The sequence below is a fragment of the Fusarium falciforme genome, chromosome 1, assembly GCF_026873545.1.
Source record: "Fusarium falciforme chromosome 1, complete sequence".
Taxonomy (NCBI): domain Eukaryota; kingdom Fungi; phylum Ascomycota; class Sordariomycetes; order Hypocreales; family Nectriaceae; genus Fusarium; species Fusarium falciforme.
In genome coordinates this window covers 3,998,934-4,020,413 of record NC_070544.1, presented here as the reverse complement: position 1 = coordinate 4,020,413, position 21,480 = coordinate 3,998,934, and the positions used below count along the sequence as shown (strand labels likewise).

The 21,480-nt window shown below is 54.8% G+C and overlaps 6 protein-coding genes across 6 annotated transcripts; 1 reads left to right on the top strand and 5 right to left on the bottom strand.

The window, feature by feature from the left end:
- Positions 1-638: 638 nt before the first annotated feature.
- On the bottom strand, positions 639-3,634 carry NCS54_00113500 (Zn(2)-C6 fungal-type domain-containing protein; the record flags this gene model as incomplete). The annotated part of the gene is made up of 4 exons (XM_053146769.1): positions 639-1,513; positions 1,599-2,085; positions 2,640-2,696; positions 2,789-3,634. The coding sequence occupies 4 exons, from the start codon at positions 3,632-3,634 to the stop codon at positions 639-641; spliced, it is 2,265 nt and encodes a 754-aa protein (XP_053002744.1).
- A 3,839-nt stretch (positions 3,635-7,473) lies between these two features.
- NCS54_00113400 (Glycosyltransferase family 31) lies at positions 7,474-8,907 on the bottom strand (the record flags this gene model as incomplete). The annotated part of the gene is made up of 2 exons (XM_053146768.1): positions 7,474-8,277; positions 8,347-8,907. 2 exons carry the CDS (start codon positions 8,905-8,907, stop codon positions 7,474-7,476), a joined length of 1,365 nt encoding a protein of 454 aa, XP_053002743.1.
- Positions 8,908-10,599: 1,692 nt separating this feature from the next.
- NCS54_00113300 (Ubiquitin carboxyl-terminal hydrolase) lies at positions 10,600-12,456 on the bottom strand (the record flags this gene model as incomplete). The annotated part of the gene is made up of 1 exon (XM_053146767.1): positions 10,600-12,456. One exon carries the CDS (start codon positions 12,454-12,456, stop codon positions 10,600-10,602), a length of 1,857 nt encoding a protein of 618 aa, XP_053002742.1.
- Positions 12,457-13,645: 1,189 nt separating this feature from the next.
- NCS54_00113200 (Hypothetical protein) lies at positions 13,646-14,650 on the bottom strand (the record flags this gene model as incomplete). Its single annotated transcript, XM_053146766.1, has 1 exon — positions 13,646-14,650. One exon carries the CDS (start codon positions 14,648-14,650, stop codon positions 13,646-13,648), a length of 1,005 nt encoding a protein of 334 aa, XP_053002741.1.
- A 612-nt stretch (positions 14,651-15,262) lies between these two features.
- On the top strand, positions 15,263-16,456 carry NCS54_00113100 (Hypothetical protein; the record flags this gene model as incomplete). Its single annotated transcript, XM_053146765.1, has 1 exon — positions 15,263-16,456. The coding sequence occupies one exon, from the start codon at positions 15,263-15,265 to the stop codon at positions 16,454-16,456; it is 1,194 nt and encodes a 397-aa protein (XP_053002740.1).
- A 285-nt stretch (positions 16,457-16,741) lies between these two features.
- Positions 16,742-21,251, bottom strand: NCS54_00113000 (Autophagy-related protein 11; the record flags this gene model as incomplete). Its single annotated transcript, XM_053146764.1, has 4 exons — positions 21,136-21,251; positions 20,970-21,081; positions 16,911-20,924; positions 16,742-16,855 (listed from the first exon to the last, which is right to left on the bottom strand). The coding sequence occupies exons 1-4, from the start codon at positions 21,201-21,203 to the stop codon at positions 16,742-16,744; spliced, it is 4,308 nt and encodes a 1,435-aa protein (XP_053002739.1). The 5' UTR covers positions 21,204-21,251.
- Positions 21,252-21,480: the final 229 nt, after the last annotated feature.

The window sequence follows — 21,480 nt, the reverse complement described above, 5'->3', positions numbered from 1 at the left end:
AACGGCCGTCATATCGTACATGGGTATGGCTGCCACTGCGTGGCTTCTAGAATTCCTCCAAGCTGTGTGGTATCCCTTTCCTTGCAGAAATCGCTCCATGTTCAGTCTCTACCGGTGCCTTTTCTCTGCCCAGGACAAAAAAAAAAGAAAAGAAAAAAAAAAGAAAACCGCCGCCTCCTTCTCCCTCTCTGCCGTGTCGCAGGAGCATTAGTTGTACAACTCAGCCAGTCTAGGCCATTACTATCTGCAAACGCCTCGGCCAATAGCTCTGTAGGCCGTCCAAACTTAGGGGGAATAAAGAAAAGACAAAGTGCCTCCCACATCCCCGTAGGGAACAAACGCCCAAAGCAAACAAAACGAAAAAAAAAGCAGTCAGACAAAGAAACTTTTATGTGAACCCCTCGCCATGCCTCCCAAACGATGCAACGAATACAAGCGAGATAGCCGCTCCAGAGTAACAAGGTGGTGCTTTTGATAGGAAAGGTGGGTGAAAAGAGTGACGGGCGAGTCGACTCCAACTCTGTTTAAAACATAAGAAAATTAACCTGAAGGTGATATATCGAAACCGGTTCTCGTCCACAATCAAGCTCGGGCAATGGTATCCATGGTATAACCGCTCAAGCGGCCTCGGCTGCTGCCTAAGTCCTCCGAGTAACGTTGACGCCCGGGTTGACAAACGATCTGTAGGCAATATCGCTGAACCGCCGCACCACGTTGGTTGTGCCACCTGTGACTTGAGACTCGTCCAGGATAAACTTGGACGCGACTGCGAGCCTGTTCTTGGGGTCGCTCTCGTCCAGGTGCGCGGGAATTGTGTTGCCATAACTAGGGTCGAAGTGAGGCGACAGTTCCCGGACAACAGCAATCGAGTAGAGAACATCTCGATTCTCGCGACCATCAAGAAGATAACGCATCCGGGTCAGAACATCGTCCCTCGCTTTGACGGCTGGCTGTAGTGTTGGGTTCTCGCGTATGCGGACAAATTCTGCAAGATTGTACCAGAAATCAAATTGACGGGTCCGATGAGGGTCGACATCCTGCAAAGGCGGGCAAAGGGGGTTGGCCTGCAAATAGTCACCACACAATAGTGCTTCCACAACCTTGACGCGGTTCTTAGCCTCGTTCGCGTCACCATCTCGAGGTAGTGCCATGGCACCCATGGGAGGTGCCTGGTCAGGGGACTGGTACGAGGTTCGAGCAAGCTCCCACACAATACGTGTTTCGAGAATACCAGAATACGCCATCTGGGCATGGTCGTTGGCCCTCACGGCCTCCAGGATGTTGAGAAAGGACGCCATCAAATCCATCAAGCGTGGGTCCCGAGGAAACGACATCTTTCCACTCTCCGCGAAGTAGTACCACCCGGTCTCAAAGAAGGAGCTCAGCCCGGGTGCGTACATCTCATGATACACCTTGGTCACCTCATTGAGGACTTCCTCGGTTTGAGCCGTCTGTTGGGTAGGTGGGGCTGCGCCCAGGAGGTCGATAATCTCATCGATCTTCATTTTCTTGGCTGTCGAAAACATGCGTAAGCGGATGTTCTCACAGCAGCGCAGCAAACGACGAACGAGGGGAAAATCAAAAGTAGGGGGCGCCACCTCTGAGATGCAGGTTGTTGTCCACCATAGGCTTTTGGTCAACTGGTCTTGAGCCGTCCTGGGCCGATGATGAAGCTAGGCTTTGCAGTGCCGGATCGATTGCGGATGAGTATTCGTATCCGGACTCGGACTTGATGGGAGGAGACGCGACGGTGGAGAGGCTGGACTCGTAGCTGAGCGAGGTGATGGACGGGTTGGGGCTGGCAGTGGTCGCATGTGCAGTAGCGTAGGAGCTTGGGAGCATAGACGGCTGACTACCGTAGGAGTTGGTCGCCCGTGCAGGTAGGCCCGGGTTGGTCGCGATTGACGAGGGGATCGTCGAGGGCACAGAGCTCGGTATCGCAGGTGGAGTGCGTTGGCTCGAGGGCGCAGGCTGGATATTCGACGACGATTGACCGCCCGGTTGCTGTCGAAAGATCGGATCGTATCCGAGACACTCGCGTTTTGACTTTTTGCAGTTGTTGCAGGTAGGATGAGTCTCGTCGCACTGGCACAGAATATGTTAGAGATTGGTGTTGGGCGGGGTGGGCATCTCCACCAGAGAGAGAAAATAGGTAGGGCGAGGTGGGCAAGCAGCTGGCTGGCAGTGCCGCAGCATGCGAGACGCCGCACAAGGCGCGACACGACAAAACGGCCAATGACAAGCTCAGCAAAGCTCAGCAAACGGCCTCCAAACGGTTTCTCCGTCAGTGGCTTACTTGCGAGGTAAGCTTGCAACCTGGGCGAGCTTGGGGCGCGCATTGTCTCGGACAGAGGGAGGCTCTACTGGGAGGAAGAAACATTGACCACGGACGCTACGTGAGTTTGAGTCTTGCTCGCTTCTGCTGTAGCTCCATGGCAAACGAGCAAATCTGCAAGGAACCGCCAGTACAATGCAACCATCTCGGTCAGCTTGTGACCGGCCGTGGCTCGCTGGATGTGTATCTTGCTCCCTTTTCCCCCTCCCAGCCCAACCTCCCAAGAAACCGCGTCTCGTCTCGTCACGTAGGGCAAAACCTTGAGCCGCAAGAGGAATTCAACAACGATGAAATCACAGCTTACCTTGATCCTGCGCTTTCGGCAGGTTAAACATCCTGTCTTGGTCCGACGCTTAATTTCCTACCACGGATGAATCCCGCGTCAGCTCACTCTCCTCACCGTACTTTCACACAAGACCTCTTGAGAGGTCGAACTTCGAGCTTCTAACACACCTTTTTTGGCCCCCTATGTCCCAACAGTCGTGGATCGTGCGGGAGCGCGTATCGAGACATGGGGTCCGAGGGGATCCCGTAACCCGCAGCCATCGGCATTCCGTGGTGGCCATAGAATGGCAAACCTCCCGACACAGGCGCCATGGGCATACTCATCTGCATGCCCTGGGGATTCGTCACGGACGGCCCCGGTTGTTGGGGGACCGGATCGATCGTACGCATGCTCGGTAGTGACATGACGTTGCTCCCAACGGGCATGGGATTTGGTCGATAGGCATCGACGGGTTGTTGACTCGTCACAGCAGGATAAGAAGCATACTGAGCGGTGGTCGCGCCAACCGTCGTGGCGTACGGCGTCGAGGGACCCGGATAGCTCACAGGCTGGCCATGGGGAGCTCCTGGGTGCTGGTTGGACATTTCCGGATTGGACGAGGGCGTCGATGCACCCTCGGAGGCCCTGCTGTCGCCGTTCTGCTGAGGGACCGCGGACGGGGCAGCAGAGACAACAGCAGCCGAGGCCGGCGTATATGTCGGCGCGGATGAGGCAGCGGGGACGTCGGGGTCAGCGGCGGGCACGGGTGCGGAGGGAAGAGCTGCGGAGGCGGTCGAGGCGGTCGGGTTATCCGATGGTGTTGAGGAAGAGGTGCCAGCAATGGCGACGGCGATGGACGGGAGGGTCGTATCGGCTGCAGCAGTTTGGGGCGCGGTTGCTGAACTGGCGGCGTAGGCTGGGGGAGCAGCAGACGCGGCGATGGGAGCTAGAGAGGGAGATGTCGACGTCGGAGCAGAAACTAGAGGGTTGCTGGGAGAGTCGCCGTGACTCTGCCCTTGGACTTCTTGAGCCATGTTGTTTTTAATTAGAAATTTTTATGGAGCCACGAGGCAAGAGTCAGGAATAACGAGAGGCGACCGGGGTGAGGCGACCCTAGGCCACGGAGGAGGACCTGGTGCTGGGCAGGGAAGGTGAATAGCAGCAGCCCAGGGCGTGGAAGCAGCAGGGGGACAAGAGGCGTGTAAGAGGGGCAGGTCTCGTCTCCGGAACCAGGGCCGAGAGCAGCGGGCCCCGTACAAGCAAGCTACCGTGGTGAGCGCGATACGATGCGGCTTGCGATGCGCCTGCGGCAGAGGCAAGAGGCAAAAGCCGTGATGGTGGACTGGGCCAAGGCCAACAACAGGTGACGAGGCGCTACCGCGACAGGCAGATGGGGAGCGGGATCGGAGACGGGAGACAGAGGATGGCTCCAGGAGATCGGGAACAAACGGGGATGGGGGATGGATTGGATCGACTCGCTGTCGTCGTCGAACATCGAGGTCACTCTACCCCCTGCCCGGCTGCCGCGTGGTAGTGGTAGTGGTGGTGGGAGTGGTGACCGTGGTGGTGGTGTTGGCCGCAAATTGTAAGTTTCTAGTGGGGACAGCCGGGCTTGGTAGGCCGATGTGCCATGCGGAACGATCGATACTCGACGAACAAGCGCGCGAGCTTCTTTCTCCCTGTGAGAAGAATCCAGCCTAGGCAGGGAAAGAGAAAAAGCGAGAGGTAGGGGGAACGGGCAAATGGAGACAAACGGGGGGGCAAAATTAGTCTCCAATCGTGGGGACAGGCAGGACAAGAGGCCGAATACAACCTGGGCGCTGCGCTCGCTCGCTTGCTCTCGGGGGGGAGAAGGAGGTTTGAAGATGGGAAACAAGTCGGATTAATGTTTTGCGAGAGACGGGGCCGGGAGGCTCAAAAGAGGTTGGGGGACGAAAAAAAATAAGTTTTTTTTAATTAATTTTTTTATTTCTCCCTCCCGTCTCTTTGGGCAATCAGCCGCGCGGAAGAATAGAAGCTCCAGCTCGAGCTACAGAGAGGCTTTTGCTCGAAGGCAGCTGCATTAGCGGCGCATCCTGCTCATGCTCCTGCCACAAACGACCAGCATGAACAAGCTGATTGAACGGTCGGGTTTTTTTAATCCGAGCAGTAAAGGCGTTCAAGCTTTCTAGAGCTTCCATCCTGGCAGTGGCAGTGGAGGTCATAGTACTGGTTGTATCAGGGCATGAGAATCTACGGTTCCATCCAACTGCAGGCAGGTCCCTTGGAAGCAACCTCCCTCAGCCAGGCTTTACCCCCTTGGGCAAGTCTAACGGCAGCTCATTATTTTGGCAGCTGGACCTGAGCTGGGTAGATACGGTAGGCAGGTACCTACCGTACCCAAGCTCCCTCTGCGAAACAACAAGTGACCCTGTCCATAAGGCATGACCGCGGATATAGCATGGATTGACCTTTCTTGGCATGGAGCTGGCGAGCATAGGTAGCACTCCTTGGCTTCCATGACTTTTGTGAAGAGGGCACGCGGCTCAGCACAAGTGCGACTAGGGGGGTGGGCATTGGATAGGATATGGATCCGGGACAGATCCATGGATGGGATTAACCACTTGCATCAGCATCCTCCGGGACGGAATCGCACTTTGTCCCCGTCCAACAGGGACCGGGGTTTTTTTTTTTTTTTTTTGGTTTTTTTCTGTAATCTCTTGTCGCACCGGGAAGGAAAGGGAAGGGAAAGATGGGTGTCTGACAGGAAATCCCAGACCATGCATCATGGTAAAACATCAAAACTCCATCTGGACAAGCACAAGCCTGGGCAAACCCAGTAACCAGAGAGTGAAAGAAGAAAGAGCTTTGATAGCAGGGCGCACGCCCGTGCTTGATTGTGTGCCACTCATGGTTCGTAGGGAGCAAGGGGCAGCGAAGCTCGTCCACCCAACAGTCGAGGACACACACCCCCCTTTTTCCCGACAAGTCCGTCTATTCGTGCCTTTGGCGGTGACAAGTCGTATGTGCGTCGTGGTGGTGGTGGTTCAGGAGTGAGCTGGGAACGACTGAGAAAGGCCGCTTGGACTGACCTTAGGGGTATGTACTTCGCAAGACAAGACGACCAGGTTCGGGTAATGGCAGGCCAGATGACAGGTGCCTACCTATGGAGTAAAGAAAGGCAAGGTTCTGTTTTCTCTTTTCTCCCTCTGGGTACGATACGCAAATCAAATCAAATCAAATCATGGGCGGACGTGGACGTGGGAACTCCAAGGGGCGTGCTGGCATCGGACCCATCGGGCTCGTTCCTCCACTGTCCAACGACCAGACAAATGGAAACTGTCAGGCCAGGGCCCTGTTTCCCTCCATTGGATCCATTGCTTCCAGGTCCCATCCATCCCCCGCAAGCCACTGGACCCCACGAGTGAACAAGTCCCTAAAACCCTTAGCTCCCAGGGAGGTCCCAAGACGCTAATGTACCTACTCAATTACCCGAGCCCGTCCAGCTGGTGACAGCGAACCTACCCAAACCTTCACAAACCCACATTTGATCCAATCTCACGGGAATCCATCTCAGTTGGGCACACGCGAGGTTGACGAACGGGGTGAGCAAGCACCAGCCATCCAGCCATAACCTACAGTACCGATCGTCACAGAAAATCCCCGATCCTCGGCTCGTCATTCTAGCGTCATAATTACTGTACAGGACAGCACAGGGCAGCATATTTCCATATCTCCATCTCTACAGAAGGTGTGCTATACCCGGGCGGTCCTTCCCATGGAAGCAATAGCAAGCACAGCACAGCACATGGAAGGTACAACGGTACCCGCCAAGCCACCGTCAAATTTCCTCGCTGCCCACACTCCCCCCCAATCTCATCTCATCTCCCCCCTGGACCGACCGGCCTTTGGGAACCTTTTTTTCCCCTTCCCTAGGTTCTTCCCTTTCTTCCAATTTCTCATACCCCCTGGTACTTATCATCTTTCTTGTGTAACCTCACCATGCCATGTTCCATCTCCAGGAGGCAGATGCCTAAACAGGAGGGGAAAGGGCTCCAAACGGGTCCTGGACTGCCTCAGTCAGAGTGACACAGCCGGCCGTTGTTTGCCTTCAGCCATGTCTGAGTTTGACTGACTCTCGCAGCTCTTCTTCAGCTGCTGCGACTGATTCAGTTCTCAGCTCGACACCTCCATCTGATGGAACCAAAGGAAGACCCTCTCCACACTCAGCCGACCCGACGCCAATCCAACCATGGCTTCGTCAACACTCGCTCGCTCGCTGGATGGACGGGTGGATGGATCCTGGCACACAACCATCAGCAAACATCCCAGTTGACAGACGCGGCGGGAAGCAAGCGAGCGAAAGCCGTCAACAAGGGGCTGCAGACTGTCTGGCCAACCACGTCCCCTTCGCGCATCTCACCATCTCGCCTTGGTGACTCGCCTGCGATTAGCTCCCGAATTCCTGGAACGTCGGTCGGGCTTTACCGCCGTAGCCTCCCCCGGCCCCCTCCGTACGATGGGGATCCACGTTCCAGTGTCCCTCTCCACGCCGGTTATCCAAATCGGTCGGCTCTTGAGTCGCGAGCCCGGCCGTGCATGCTGTTCCAATGGGACGCCGTGCTTTTGCTTTGCTGTCTAAAAGGGGCAAGCTATGACAACCTATGGCAACCTATGATACATGATATGATACACCGTCTGACGAACTCCATGCGTGCCATACCGCCAGGCGAAGCCGCCTATCCTTGCAAAACAATGCACCGGAGCCCATCCCAAACCATACCCTCTGTCCCGGACTCGAATTCGACAGCTGGGCTGGGCTGGATGGAGCCCCTAGCCGAACTGAATTCTCGGATCCTCCCTTTCTCAGCTGCACAGAAGCTCACCATCCCCATCATGAGCAGGCTCTGAGCAGTGGCTTCACCTCAGGCCAGTTCACCCCCGATGCCTTTGCCGTAGCGCCATCCGCCCCCAGCAGAACCCAAGGGCTCGTGTGACACCTCTCGCTCTCCATCTCGTATGTCCATGCCAAGCACCGCCGACCGCTCTGCTGGCACCGCGTCTGACAGGCGTTTGCGCTCCTCACATCCCCCCACGAACGCGTGTGCTCGTCAGGCTTGCCCACATGGTCGGCCGTCAATTCGGTCGGTCGTCCCTCGAGCGTCGACATGGGAGAGCCCCCGAACAGTTCCCATACGTCGCGCCATAGCACTGGTTGGTCTCTTTCGGCGAGCGTCTGCCCCACGTGGCGCATCTCGCCGGGTTTGCGCAGGCCGTGGAAGGAGACCAGGGGCGAACAAAAACGGTCGCCCCAGATGCGCGTGATTGACGGCGGTTCGCCGTTAAAGTGATGGTTGTAGCTCTCCTCGATATAGATCCCCAGCTTCTGGAGCGTTGTGGCTACGAGCCTGTCACCCCACGTCTCAGTCATGGACTCGGCGTATGCTTCCTGGACGATGCCCGGGTGCTCAAAGAGGCGCCTCATGGCCTCTCCGGAGATGAGAATGCCAGATCCTCCGTGCCCAAAGCGAGCCTTGAAGTCCCCAACGGCGTTGCCAATGTACTGAGGCTTGCGGTAGTCGACATGACCCAGCAGGAGCTCCAGCGAAGGGCGGACTAGAAAGGTATCATCGTCCAGGATGATGTACCACTTCTTGCCGGGTAGCTCCTTGTAGATCATCTCCATGCCCATGATGAACTGCATGAGGTTAGTTTTGGTATCCATATTTGGCCAACGCCAACCAACTATCGGAAGGGACGGACATACCTTGAGTGCATCTAACTCCCAGCCGAAGCTCTGGCCAATTCTCAGAGCCTCATCCTCATCTCCTGACTCGAGCTTTTCCTGGAGGCTCCTGTACTTGACCAGCCTCGGGTAATTGTCAACCTTGCCTCGGATCTTGGTCTCCATGACTCTCTTGATGGCATCATGCACAGTGACGCCCATCAGCGCCGCATCCGTCTGGTTCACCGTGGTCCAATCGCCAACGACGAGAAAACTCTGACCCTCCTTTCCCAGATAGCCGCCGGTTGAGGCAAACGCAGCGAGCTGGTCGGGCACGCGGTGGCGGGTACCATAGCCGGTCTTGATGAGGTAGCCGACCTCGGTGCTCAGATCCACGCTATACCGCGCCGGTGCTCGGAGCCATGCGTCACGGTCTGTCGTGGCGCCGCGTAAAAGGTTGAAGAAGCGTGATATGTTGAAGACGAGGGCCAAGCGGATGGCTGAGTCATGTGGGAGAATGGAGTAGATGATGAAGAGGGAGAGGATGATTAGGATGAAGGGAGTCTTGAGACGACGACGGAGGCGGCGAGAAAGTATAGCCATTTTGGGAAATAGGTGAGTTTAGAATGTGGTGATGTGAGTGAAGGCGTATAGAGATGAGATGAGGCTCAGGGGGGAGCCGATGTGACTTGTTGAGGTGCCAATTTTGCGCCGCACCATTCTCATGAGGCTACTATTCTCATGAAGCTCTCATAACCGCAAAGGAAACGTTTCTTCTTTGTCAATGCCTTGATCCAAGTGAGAAAACGTCAATGCAGACGTGTGCTGATCCCTTGCCCACTCTGGACCACTGAAATGGGCAAGTCGTAGCTGTAGGTTTTTTGCGTCTACAATTTCAGCATGAATAAAGGGAAAATAACACAACCAGCTTCAATCCGAGGACTCCAGAATCCAGATGAAAAGAAAGGAGCGAAATGATGATTATCGATGAGGCCAGATGCAACAAAATCAGGCTTGGAACAGCAACGACCAAGGCTGGGCCGTCATGCTTGACGTTGGCCTCGACTCCTTTTGATGACTCAGCAGCCGCGGGTGCAAGGGATGGGAGGAACATGATTGGCTGCTAGGGTGATGCGCAATCTTGTGAATCCCTCCAAGGCAGATTTGGATCGTGAAATGTTTCAATTGGCTTCCTGTATACCCTATATCGATTCCTCTTTTCATCGATGATGGAGTCTGCCGGTTTCTATCGCCATTAATACTTTGTATTTAGTCAAACTGGGTACTTCAGATATGACAAAATACCTAGTACAATCACACAACATAGTCGGCCCGTCCATCCAAGGCGACAAGGAGAGCCAACATAAACAAACAAGGATGTTGTTTCAAAGCCAACACAAGTGATCACCGAACCCTCGTCAAAATAGAATTTAGCCATTTTTCCCATTCTTCTCGTATCAGCCAAGAAACTCTATCTTGCCTAATATGTACACACCATGACCGTAACTGGACAAAGGCTGTATTGAGACAGCTGTTCATGATATGCATCATGCGCATGATGACAGGGATATTGATTGTGTTCCCTGTGGTCATCACTCGAGCAAGTGTCTCGGCAGGTGTTGTTGACAATCTGCAGGCTACAAGCACCCTGCCCTCGGAAACATGCCAGTGGTTCTGCAGTCTGCAACAGGCTGACATGGTGTGTCTTCTAGAAGGCCACCCTAGGCTGTGTGGTAGCATCCAATATCGGTATCCCACAATGTCATCGTTTGGGTTGCGGTTGAGCTTGAGCAACTAATTGACGTGAGGAACAGCCGAAACAGAGCCTCTTAAACACCAGGAAAGAGAATAGCTCCGACGATGTACTGTACTTCCATGCTCCAGTTCTCCAGACAAGATATATAGAGGGACTATCGCTCTAAGAGATGCGCTGTATTGATTTTTCATATGCAGGTACGCCTGGTACCGTTCTATCTTCTTCTGAAAGACCGTCACCATCTACAAAAGCCGCTCAACTTCAACCCCGTCTTCCCACCCCAAAAAAAGTGCTGATATCCTTCATCAAGAAACAATGGAATCTAAACCACATCGAAACACCGGCATTTTGCAACGCCAACCCATGCAAGAAAAATAAATAAACAAGCATGAAGATGAAACACGGGCCGACTTTTCACCAAAAAGTCTCGGCCACGCCCCCTTTGAGTAGAGCAAACATCAACAGTAACAAATACACATCCATCACTTCGTGGCACATGATCAACGGCCCGAGATCAGACGCCTCCGAGCCGAAGCCCACTAGGAATCCTTCTCGAGCTCGTAGAATAGCAGATACACCTCCCGCTGCATGCCCAGCACCTCGCTGGTCTTTGCCTCGCGCACCTTTTCGTCGTTGACCCGCCACCACTTGTCCGTCGTCTTGCGCCTCCTTGATCGTTTAGGCGGCGAAACCACTGGCTTTGGGGGTGACGGGCTGTCGTGTGTCTGCTTCGGAGACGTGAGCTTGGAGAGCGCCGACTTGGTGGATGCGGCGACAGAGCGAAGACTGACAGTCTCGGAGTCCTTCTTGCCTATTGCTGGGAGGCTGATCGACGTGCGCAGATCCGAGGGAACGCTCCTCGGAGGAGCAGCCATTGACTCCAGTGACGGCGTTGACGAGCTGTCGCCCGACGATGCCGATAGGAGATCAGGGGTCGAGATTGCCGGGCTGTGCGTCGGGCGAGCCCCAATCACGGGAGTGGAAATAGGCGTCGGGGTCTTGCTGTAGACCTCGGAAGGCTGGAAAGTGTTTGGGTTGGAGTAGGGAGCAGGGAGATTTTGCCGCCTGAAGGCCTCGTAGTGACCACTGTTATGTCCACCACGATGGGTTACAAGGCCTAGAAGCTTGTACTTCCTCTGGTCCATCAAGCCACCCAGGGGCAGTTGTTCTGGGAAAGAGACCTTGGCAGAGTTCTTCTGCGTCATTTGCCCAGCGTCATAGATGGACCGCGAGAGGTGAATGGCCAGGATCTTGGGAAAGATTGACATGCGAGTCGTCTTTGCGATTCTCCGCTTGGGCGCATACCGCATATCCCCAAGCTCCACATCCTCTGGGGGGTTCTCGGGGTCGGTGTCAATGGCGTACTGCAGCTTATCGAGGCTTTCCTGGGCTTGCGCCTTGAAGCTGTCAGATGTCGACTTGGCAATCTCGTCTTTTAGGTTGTTCCTTGTCTGCAGCAGGCGGCACATCTCGCACTTGAAGTCGTCAATAAACTCGGTCTTGAAGATTCCGTCAAAGCACCCGTTGAGGGTTGTGCTCGAGACCTGTGGCACAGCCAGTGTGATGGTACAAAAGGTTTCCTCCCGTGGCTTGGTCTTGTATCGACAGGTCTGGCACTCTAGATGGGACTCGTATTTTCCCTCCATGGGGAAGCCCTCCTCTATTTCAATTGGTAATTGGCCGTTGATCTGGGGGATCTCGGCTTCCGTGGACGGTTCAATGGCAGAATCACCGTTGTCGTTGCTGGCTGACTGCTCCTGTGACGATCCATCGCTATCATTCCCGTTGACCTGGCTGCTCGACGCTTGATCGAGGCTCACGGTGCTGGGCCTGGCTATGAGACCTCTCCGAGCGTGGAGTCTTGCGCGCTGGCCGCAGTGATACTCATCCTTGAGCCGCTCAGCGACAATCTGCAGGAACTCCTGCGCGTCCTGCTGCTGGCGGCTGATCCTCTGCTTAAAAGCAGCCTCCAGGACCTTGACGAACTGGAAAGGCGAGATGGACTTCCTATAGATGGGGCGTTCGTTAAGCGCATCCAGCATCTCCTTCAATCCCTGGGTGACGAGGCCCTCCTGCAGACCCTGTAGTTTCCATTGGGCCATCTGCTTGCCCTCGGGCTGGACGAGACTGGCATAGACGGCAGGATCCTCAATACGGCGACGGTGCGTTTCGCGGATCAGGTAGACGCGCAGCTCCCCGAGGCCGGCCAGGGCCTGGAGGACCGAGTTGATGAAGCAGTCATTGGCCTGGTTCCGCAGACCGACAATGGACTTCTTCTTTGAGCTCGCGGGATCGTGGTCGATGGAAAAGTTGGGCGCAAAGACGTAGATGAGGGCGGCGGCGGCGAGAGAGGCTCCGGCGGCGTAGGTGACGACCGACGCCGACTTGTCGGGCATGGTCAACGGGGGGCGGAGCGGGAACCGTTCAAACGGTGCTCGGAAGGATCGGGATCTCGGGGGGTTTCGAGGGTCGAGCAGCAGCAGCAGCAGCAAGTGGGAATCAAGCTCAAGTCTGACAGGTCAAACGGTTTTACAGCAGGCTGTGGCGCGCGGGCATGCCCGGTGCTGTTTTTTTTCTTTATGCGAGGGAGGGTTGGGTTACGGATAGAGTTTCAGAGCCTTTTTTTTGTGTTCTGCTGCTAGCTGCTGTCTGGGACGGCCGACGAGGACATGGCAAGGTCGAAGATGCCAGAGAGAGGAGTCGGGACGGGAGGAATGCTGTGGAGGGATGCAACCAAGACTGTAACCCAAATCTCAAGGCCAAAAAAGAAAAAGAAAAAAGTTCCGAATGGCGGCGTGGAGCGTCGAACCGCAGCAAAAGGGCGTATGTATTTTTTGGGGGGGCAGCAAGGTGGTTTCCAATCCGATGGCGATGGCGGGTTTTCTGGAAAAAGCGAAGCCGGAGCTCGCTGCGAAAGAATGGGCCGAACCCGCTGAAGGGTCGCCCTATTCAGGCAGGTCGCAAGGGGGGGAGCAGCTCGGGTACGGGGCTCCGGTGGAGGATTTCTAGCGTCCTTTTGGGGCTTCGGTGGATCCCCCGCCCCCTCTCCTTCCCCCGGGAACAGGCCTCGGAAGCTTCGGTGGGGGAAATGTCGTTTGCTGCTGACCACCAAACGTACCAGCGAGGCGCGGATATCTGCTACCCTGGACCTTCACCGTTTCCCGTTAAACCCGCGGATGGACTGCGAAATCGCGGGGCCCTCGAGTGAGGGGGAGGGGCTCTGATCCGCGTACTAGCAATAATAGTCCGAAGAGGTGCATTTCCATTTGTCTGCGTTACTGTTGATCTGCTGTTGTTTTTGCCGTTTTGCCGGATCACCAGAACTTGGCGGTCGGTCTCAAGATCCACAACTCGCCGAACGTGGGGAACAAGGCACCGAGTTTCCAACAACTCAGCAGAAATATCCACAGATTACAGATATTCACGAGATCTCCACTCGATACCAGATGATTCATATACAAGTTGTACAGGGAAGCCTAGTTTTGCGTCGGTGTGAATAATCATTTACAAACGCCTTCGAGGTCTAGACCGTCCTCGTCTCTACCTGGTATTATATCTCAAGTTATCTATATCGTGACTTGCTTGTCAAGACTCCTCCACAACGGTCCCTTGCCAATCCCACAAGCTTCCATCTAATGCTCCTCGCCTCACCCACGTTGTCACCAGCTCTCGGGGCATCTCGTCGCCGTAGAACGAGGTGGGAACATCGTACAGCTCAACCGTCATGCGTTTCTTGGGGTCAATCTGCTTCCAGCGATCCGTCTTGACCCCCCTCCACACGAACCCGGCGTCCAGCAGCACGATCTTGATGTCCCGGTCGAGTTTGGCGTCATCCCGGGGCAGCTTATGAAAGTACTCATCCTTGATGTTGGTGGCCTCGACATTGAGGGACCGCGCGAGGATGACATGCTGCAGCTTGGGGAGCGTCGCAATGTCCCACCACAGCCAGTGGCTGTCCACCGGCGCCCCGAACAGCGTGAGGCGCTCGAGGTCGGGCCATAGCCTCCATACGTCCGTGGGGCTGTCGGGGACACTCAGCGCCGGATAGTCGCCGAGGCAGACAAATTCCTGCAGCCTGTGCAGCCGCTCAAACCCCTCGCGGAGGGTTCTCCGGATGCTGAGGTGGTCATCGAGGGGATCCAGGCTCTGAAATGGCATGAGAACCACCAGCCTCCTCAGCGTCTCGCAGACCTCGCAAAAGAGCTCCCGCACCCAGATCGCCGTGGGCTGATCATCGAGGGATTCACCGAACGGAGCCAGATAGAGAGATGTGATGTTCCGCAGGGACAAGACGGGCGGCAGGCTCGGGACAAAGCGAGGGACGCAGAGCAAGAGGTCGGCCAGGCGGCGGTCCGTGTCGATATAGAGGCATCGCTCTCGCAGAAGCCGAGTGGCCAATCGGTACGTGTCGCGCGAGACCCGGGTCAAGGCGAGGAGCGTCTTTGTCGAGATGTGCGACGGCGGTATCAAGGCGCGAGGATTCGAGGGGAGGACGGACTCGATGATGTGGTAGAGCAGCTCGGTAGGCAGAACGCGCATCGAGGCTGGCGCGTCAGGCTGCGCCTGCGCCTGTGACGTTTGAGAGATCATTGCCATTGACGAGATGGCAGCCTACATGGCTGGTTCCCCATTGAAGACTCGCGCTTCGGGCGTCGGGTGCGGTTGGAGTTTGTATAAAAAGAGGCGGTCCAAAGGCGCCGTCGCCCGCTAGGAGAGAGGGACTCAGCCTTATCGAGCGTCATGACAAGGGTTGCGATAAGCGACAATACCGACGCCAGGAACGTTTACTGGAAGCTGACGTCAGCGGTCTAACTCAGTGCAACTCTACCAACAACACCATGCTAATTGATTCAAAGCCATGATGGCTCAGAAACTCACTGACCTGAAAGATATATCACTGCTAACTTTAGAGTCTCTTGTTGTTCCCATCGAATCGTGCAACCCGAATTAGAACAAGGACAAAGACGCAAAAAGACCCCTATGCCCACGCCCTCCAAGTCTGGTTGTGAACACCACCATGCCTTTGTCTATAAACATCAAAGCAAGAACAATGAAGGGCAAAATGACCAAACATTTGACTTGGTATAAGTATAGCATAAAATTCTTCCAACTCGAGCTTTTGTGATCAGCCTCGAGAACAACAATCCACCCCAATACTAACAACACGATACTTACTACACACAGATCAGTACAGCTACCAACATGGCCAACAAACTAAGCAACAAGACCGAACCAGTCGACCGGGTGGCAATCTCTCACACTCTCGAGCTTGCGAAGCGTGACACACAAAAGGACAAGTGCTGGATAAGCGAAGCCCTTGACGGCGAGATGACCTGCCGAAAGCACAGCGAATACTTCTCCACCATTGTCTACACTCGAGGGGAACTCCAGAAGCCCACCTCAGGGCTGGACGGGAGAACGGATGGGTATCTTCGCGGAAAGATCGAAGTTGTACCTTCTGAGAAGAGTTGCATCTTTGACTTGCCTATCGCCGACAGGAAGGGTATCCCTGGGTGTTGTTTTCCTAGGTGTTCCCCCGAAAAAGAGACCTGCTTCAGGGAGGAACTCATCAACCACCATTTCGCAAACCGCGTCCACGTCTATGATCGTTTCAAGGGCGAGGAGTACATGGAACGCCTGTTGGATAAGGCAGCGGTGATGCTTGACGGGATCAAGAAGCGTGTGTCGGAGGCACCAAAAGGCGGCGACATCAAGTCCCTTGATGCAGCCATCGAGGCGCTCACGGTTGTTGACTTCACCGAGGTCGTTGAGGAGACCCCTCTTCTAAGTACCAGGTTGCTTGACAATGTTCCCTTTTCTGTTGACTTGTTTGGCGGACAGAACGGCCCCAACGCTCAGGCGTGGACAAGACGGCTGAAGTCAGACGACCCCCTCCTCGAGTGCCAGCACATACGCCATCTCATGATTCGCAAAGGTGACAAGCTATTGACTTCGATAGTGCACCGCACTTTTTCTTCCCTGATCCCCCTTCAACAGTTGGGGGATATCGATCATGTTGCTGTGGAAAGGTACTGCCGCGATCGATATGCCCTGTTTGACCTCGAATGGTCGCTTCTTAGCAACCTTGAGAGCCTCTGCCTAGATATCCGTGGCATCAATGAAGAAAGGCACCAACCACTCGAGACCCTGTTCGTCAAGATGGGTAAGCATCTTCGTCTCAAGACTCTTGTTCTCATCGGTGTCCCCCACTTGATCGACTTCAACTCGGTCGGCAGTAAGGAGTATGTTGCGCAACAAGAGGACGACGAGTTTCTGGTATTCCCAGGGGATAAACACAATCCTTCCACCGAACTCACCAACTACATCCACTTCCTCAAGGAATGCCTTTGCCCAGGCGGCGAGCTGCGCCTGGTTGTGACAAACTCCCAGACTTGACACGATTGCTCAAATGTTGTGTATTGACTGTTGACAGACACCATTGAGAGTTGGTCCGAGATTGCCCAGACAGTTCTCACGTCGGTGCCTCCATAGATAGCTGTCAAAATCAAACAAAACATTGCCCTTATCTACCGTCCCGCCTGTATATCATAGGACAAAGGAAAAGTGTCGCTGATGCATCCAGTAGAAACACCCTTCCATAACACCATGATGAAGGCTTCCCAGGAGTTTTGGCTCAGACCGTGACAAGTGAAATCCTACTCAAACAATCGCACATCTGGACTACTTTCTTCCGCCACCCTCATAGTTGTAGTCCACACTCCACAGTGAATCCCATACAACCGACTTCTTCGTCTGGCTCTCAATCGAGTCCTCCCGCTGCACCGCAATCCGAGGCTGCCAAGTGGCCATCAGCAACCTAGGGTCCTAGAAGGGAGTCGACGTTTCGTACCTCGTCCGGTCGGGCGCCGCCGCCTTTTGCTGATGACTCGCTCGGGGGCGACTTGGCAGGGTTGTCCGCTTGTTCGTTCCTCTGCGCGTCTTGGCCGTCTGCTGCTGCCCGGTGTGCAGTGCTGGCATTGGTCGGCGTGAGAAGCCCTCCTTGTGTGGGACTCGCGCCGGAAGGGGTGTCTGTTGGGTGAGCTCGGAGTGAGTTTGTTTCACTGGCCAGGGCGCTGTTCTTTAACAAAGTCGTACCTCCAAGCTGGAACGGTAGAGCCTTTCTGGACCCGGTGCTGCTGCGTCTGCTCTCGAGACTCTTGGATAGAGTCTTGTTGATACCCTCGATACTGGCGACGCTGTCACGACTCTTACCCCTGGCGCCCGTGGCGTGGGTATGTATGTTTGCTGTCGCTTCCACCGTGTTGGCTGCCACCGTTGACTTGCCCATGCCCGGAGTCGAAGGAGCCCCTGGTTTGTCCTCGAAGGCATCGATTAGATACCACCGTAGACCATCTGAGAGCTGGAAGGGATTGTCATTCTCCTCGTCGTTGATCGAGTCCGTCTCGTTGCTCGGCTGTAGACTCTTCGAGAGGTCCACCACACGTTCCTGGATCCGTGAGATTCGAGCAACAAGCCACTCCCGGTGACGGAGTCGATGAGCATCCTGCTCTCGGAGAAAATAGTGAGGGAATCCGACATTAAAGGCCGCCCATGCTCCAGCCTGCTGGTTACGCGTCGGTAGGAACAAGGCGAGATCACCCTCCTTGAAGTGCTTGAACGCAATCTTTTCGTGCGAGTCCTTTTGCAAGTGGTGAGCCTTTTCCCGGTAAGCCCGTGCCTCTCGTTGCCATTTCCGTGCCATGTGTTCCACTTCTTTAATTCTGCGGTAAATGGTCTCCGAGAATAGGTCCATGTCGAAATTGCCAAGCTTGTTCATGAACGCCTCGTACTTCTCGCCCTCAGCTTGCATGTCCGAGTTGCTGAGCCAGTAGAGGAGCTCAAGATCCGTGCTGTCGGCCATGGCACGGCTCAGCGTTCCTGATCGACGGAGAGATGAGCCAGGGTCGGATGAGTCGTTGGGGTTCTGAGCGTTCCTCTCGGCTCGCGGAATCTTGGTAACCGTCACCTCCCCATCCTTCCGCGTAATGGCGAAGCCCACCCGCTCGAGAAGACGACACATGCGGTCGTTTTGCGAGTACAGTCGCTGTGTTAGATCCTTTGTCTTCTCGTCTCGTTGCTCATATTGGGTGTTCAGAGTAGACAGCTTGCCCTGGAGGGCTTCAACCTTCTCCTGGAACAGGTGAAGCTCTTCCTCCAGACTGCCGACCTGAGACTGCTTCGATGCTACCTCTTCCGTCAGTGTCATCACCTTTTTCTCCTCTTCCTCGACCCTCTTTTGCAAGGCTTCCGAGCCAGTTTCACCATCACTGAGTTTAGCACGTAGCTCAGTCAGCTGCTCTCTGCCATCTGCTAGCTCCTTTTCCAGAGCAGAGACCTTTGCCTCTTCCTTGGAGAGGCTCTCCCGAAGGTGGACAGTTGTGATTTCGTCTTCAGAAAGCTTTGAATCCTTTTCAGAAATCTGTTCCCGCAGTTCCTTGGCGGTTGCTGTGAGGTGCTCCACATCAGTCTTGAGCAGATCAATGTCGGCATCTGAGTTGCGCAGCTTGGCAATGATCTCCGTCGCTACAGCAAGGAGAGAGTCTGAGAGATCCACCAAGTTGTCAGGGATGGCAACATCGGGTGAAAGCTCCGCATAGAGCTTTATCAAGGCCTGCCACTGATTTTCAGAGGTCTCCTCGGCAGTCGCCAACATTCTTGAGGCATTGCGAGCTTCCTCCTGAGCTGACTGCACCTGTCGCTCCAAAGTCTCCTGCTGCTCCCTCTGGATCCTCGTCTCTTTCCTGAGAAATTCGACTTGGCCCTGAGCCTTGAGAGCATCGTCCTGGCGTTGCTTGTTGATTTGCTCAATCTCAGCCTCAAGCTCCTCCACTCTGACAACATAGCCAGCCTTTTCGTGCTGCCTAGACTCATCGAAATGCTCGATTTCGTCCTCAGTGTCCTCCAGGCGGGCTTTGAGAGTCTTGATCTCGCTCTCCAGTGACTTCCTTTCTTCCAGAAACTCGCGCTTGAATGCCTCCATGTTTTCGAGTAGATCCTTCTTGGTGGTGTTAACCTCTTGAATCTGGCCGTTCAGGTCCTCATGTCGGCGTTTCAAGTCTTCATTGTGGCTCTTCACATCCTCATGCTGGGTTGTTTGGGCCGCGAGCTCTTGTTGTAGACGAGTCGAACGCTGCTTCTCTTCCCGTAGCTCATTCTCCAACTGAGTGACACGGCGTAGTAATGGATCCAAGCCATCTGAAGATCGTCTGCGGTCATCGAACCGACTTGATCTGACCGAAGAACCGGAGTTGCCCCTTTCGCGTTGTTGAGGAGGACCTGAAGGATGGAAGAGATTTCCCGGACGGGTTGCCTGGCTCTGCCGATGTAATAGGTCTTCCAACCGCCGAACCCGACTCTCAGCTGTCTTGAGCTTGTTCTCGAGTTTGCCCTTGTCATCCTGGAGCGACCGGAGGAGATCATCATCTCCTCGAATCATCAGTCCGCTCCTTCCAAGAGCTGCCTCATGCACGCTCCCATTCTTAAAGGCCTTGAGTCTCTTGGACTGCTGCTTTGTCGGATGATCAAGATCTTGCACAAGCTTCACCACGTCGCCTAGAACAGCCTGATCAATATCTTGCTCTTGCAGGATCTGAATGAAATCTGTCAGATCCTCCTTTGTCACTGAAGGCCAGGGAATGTCTTCTCCAAGCAAGTTGACTTCGAGACCCATGACATTCGTGTCCAGGTCTGGTCCATACATACTGCCAATCATCTTCTGCCATTTGCGCCGCCGCTTCGACTCTTCGTCTTGAAAAAGCGCCATCTCGTTGGCCAGGGTCGACGAATCAGTCTTGACCTTGTCGACCCATTCTCGGCGTCGAACAGCTTCTGCCACAAAGGCAGCGTACATATAAGGGAGCTGATGGATCAGACGCAAGTAATCAAATGTTGTCATGTCATCCTCGGACTGGTTGAGCACGTTGATCTGGGTCTTGACATTGCTGTGTAGAGATGTAATCTCTGTGACGTATCGCATAAACTTGGCTGACTCGGAGGCAATGGAGTTGCGCGCATCGGTGGCATAGTGAAGCATGTCGTCCATCTCCTGGGCTCGCATTTTCAATGTTGGCACCATATGCTCAGTGTGAATAGAGGCTGTCTTGGACGCCTGGGCGAGGTCGCGTTGCGAATTGCTGTATGATAGAGCCGTGCGATAGTCAGAGTCCATCTGTTTCACCACCGCCTCGATGTCCTCGAGGAGCTGCGCAGAGTCGGCGCTATGAGTTAGAGCAGAACGGCTCATCAACTTCTCAAAGTCGCCGATCAATGCTTCCAAGCCCTGGTACATGCGCGAAGCCGCATTGTCGAGTTCTTTGGCCTTATCACTGAACCTCCGATGAGCGGTTGGTGCTAGCTTCCCTGCCTTTTTGGCAGTATCCAGCTCGATCAGGTCTTCCAGGGTCGGCTTGGACTTCTTAACCTCTCGTCGAGTCATGAATTTGACCATCAGGGGCGAAATTGGGGTATTCTTCGCCAGCTCGAGACATCGCTCCCATCTCGATACCAAGTTTCCATGCTCTTCTAAGGTTGGTGTGACCCATTTCTTCAGGTCAGTGTATTTCGGTTCAATCTGCTTGATGCTGATTTCGAGGTTGGTTACCGCGGCATCCAGGCACTTGATGATGACGTCGATTTCGTCGTATCGTGCGTGTGTTGCCGCATTCATGTGTCCGCAGTCTTCCGCCAGGCGCATCGCCCAGTTGCGGCGATCTTGGTACAGGGTTTGCCATGATGATATCGCTTGTACGTCGTCGATCGAGTTCGGCGCACTCGTGATAGCGTAAGGCTTCGGCGCAGAGATTGGGACGATCAGGTTTGCGGCTCCCGACGCGCTTATTCGGATGTCGTAGATAAAGACTTCTTTCTTTGGGCGAGTTAGAGACGATTTGTCTTTGGACGTGTTACACACCTCCGCATGCAGGTTGGCAAACTTGACGGTGCGCCCGTGAGGGGTCAAGGCGACGATATGCTGAGGTGGGATCGAGGTGTTCCTGGAGACCCAGGCCTTGAGATCATCGAGGCTGCGGCCAAGTTAGCAAGCAATCGGAAACAGGATCTGACATGGCGAGTCATACACGGAGAACTGTGCGATATCGACCTCCAGCCGCTGGCCCGTATGGGCTATCAACACCTGGAGAGCCATCCCGAGACATCTCCCATGGAAAGCGATGCCGCGATGCGCGACCGGCGAGGGCGAGAACGTGGGCCAGGGAATATATGAACAGAATCACCGGAGCTTAGCACGATAAGACCGGTGTTTAGCGATGCCTGACTTTCTCATAAAGTGTGTGTATTCGCGTGACGAAAGTTAGACCGACATCCAAGCCACCCGTGATTGTCCTTGGGAGTGCATGTTAGCGTGACCGGTGCCTTGTGACGGTTGCCTGCGCTTATTGGTAGTATACGCCACAGTCTTCAGC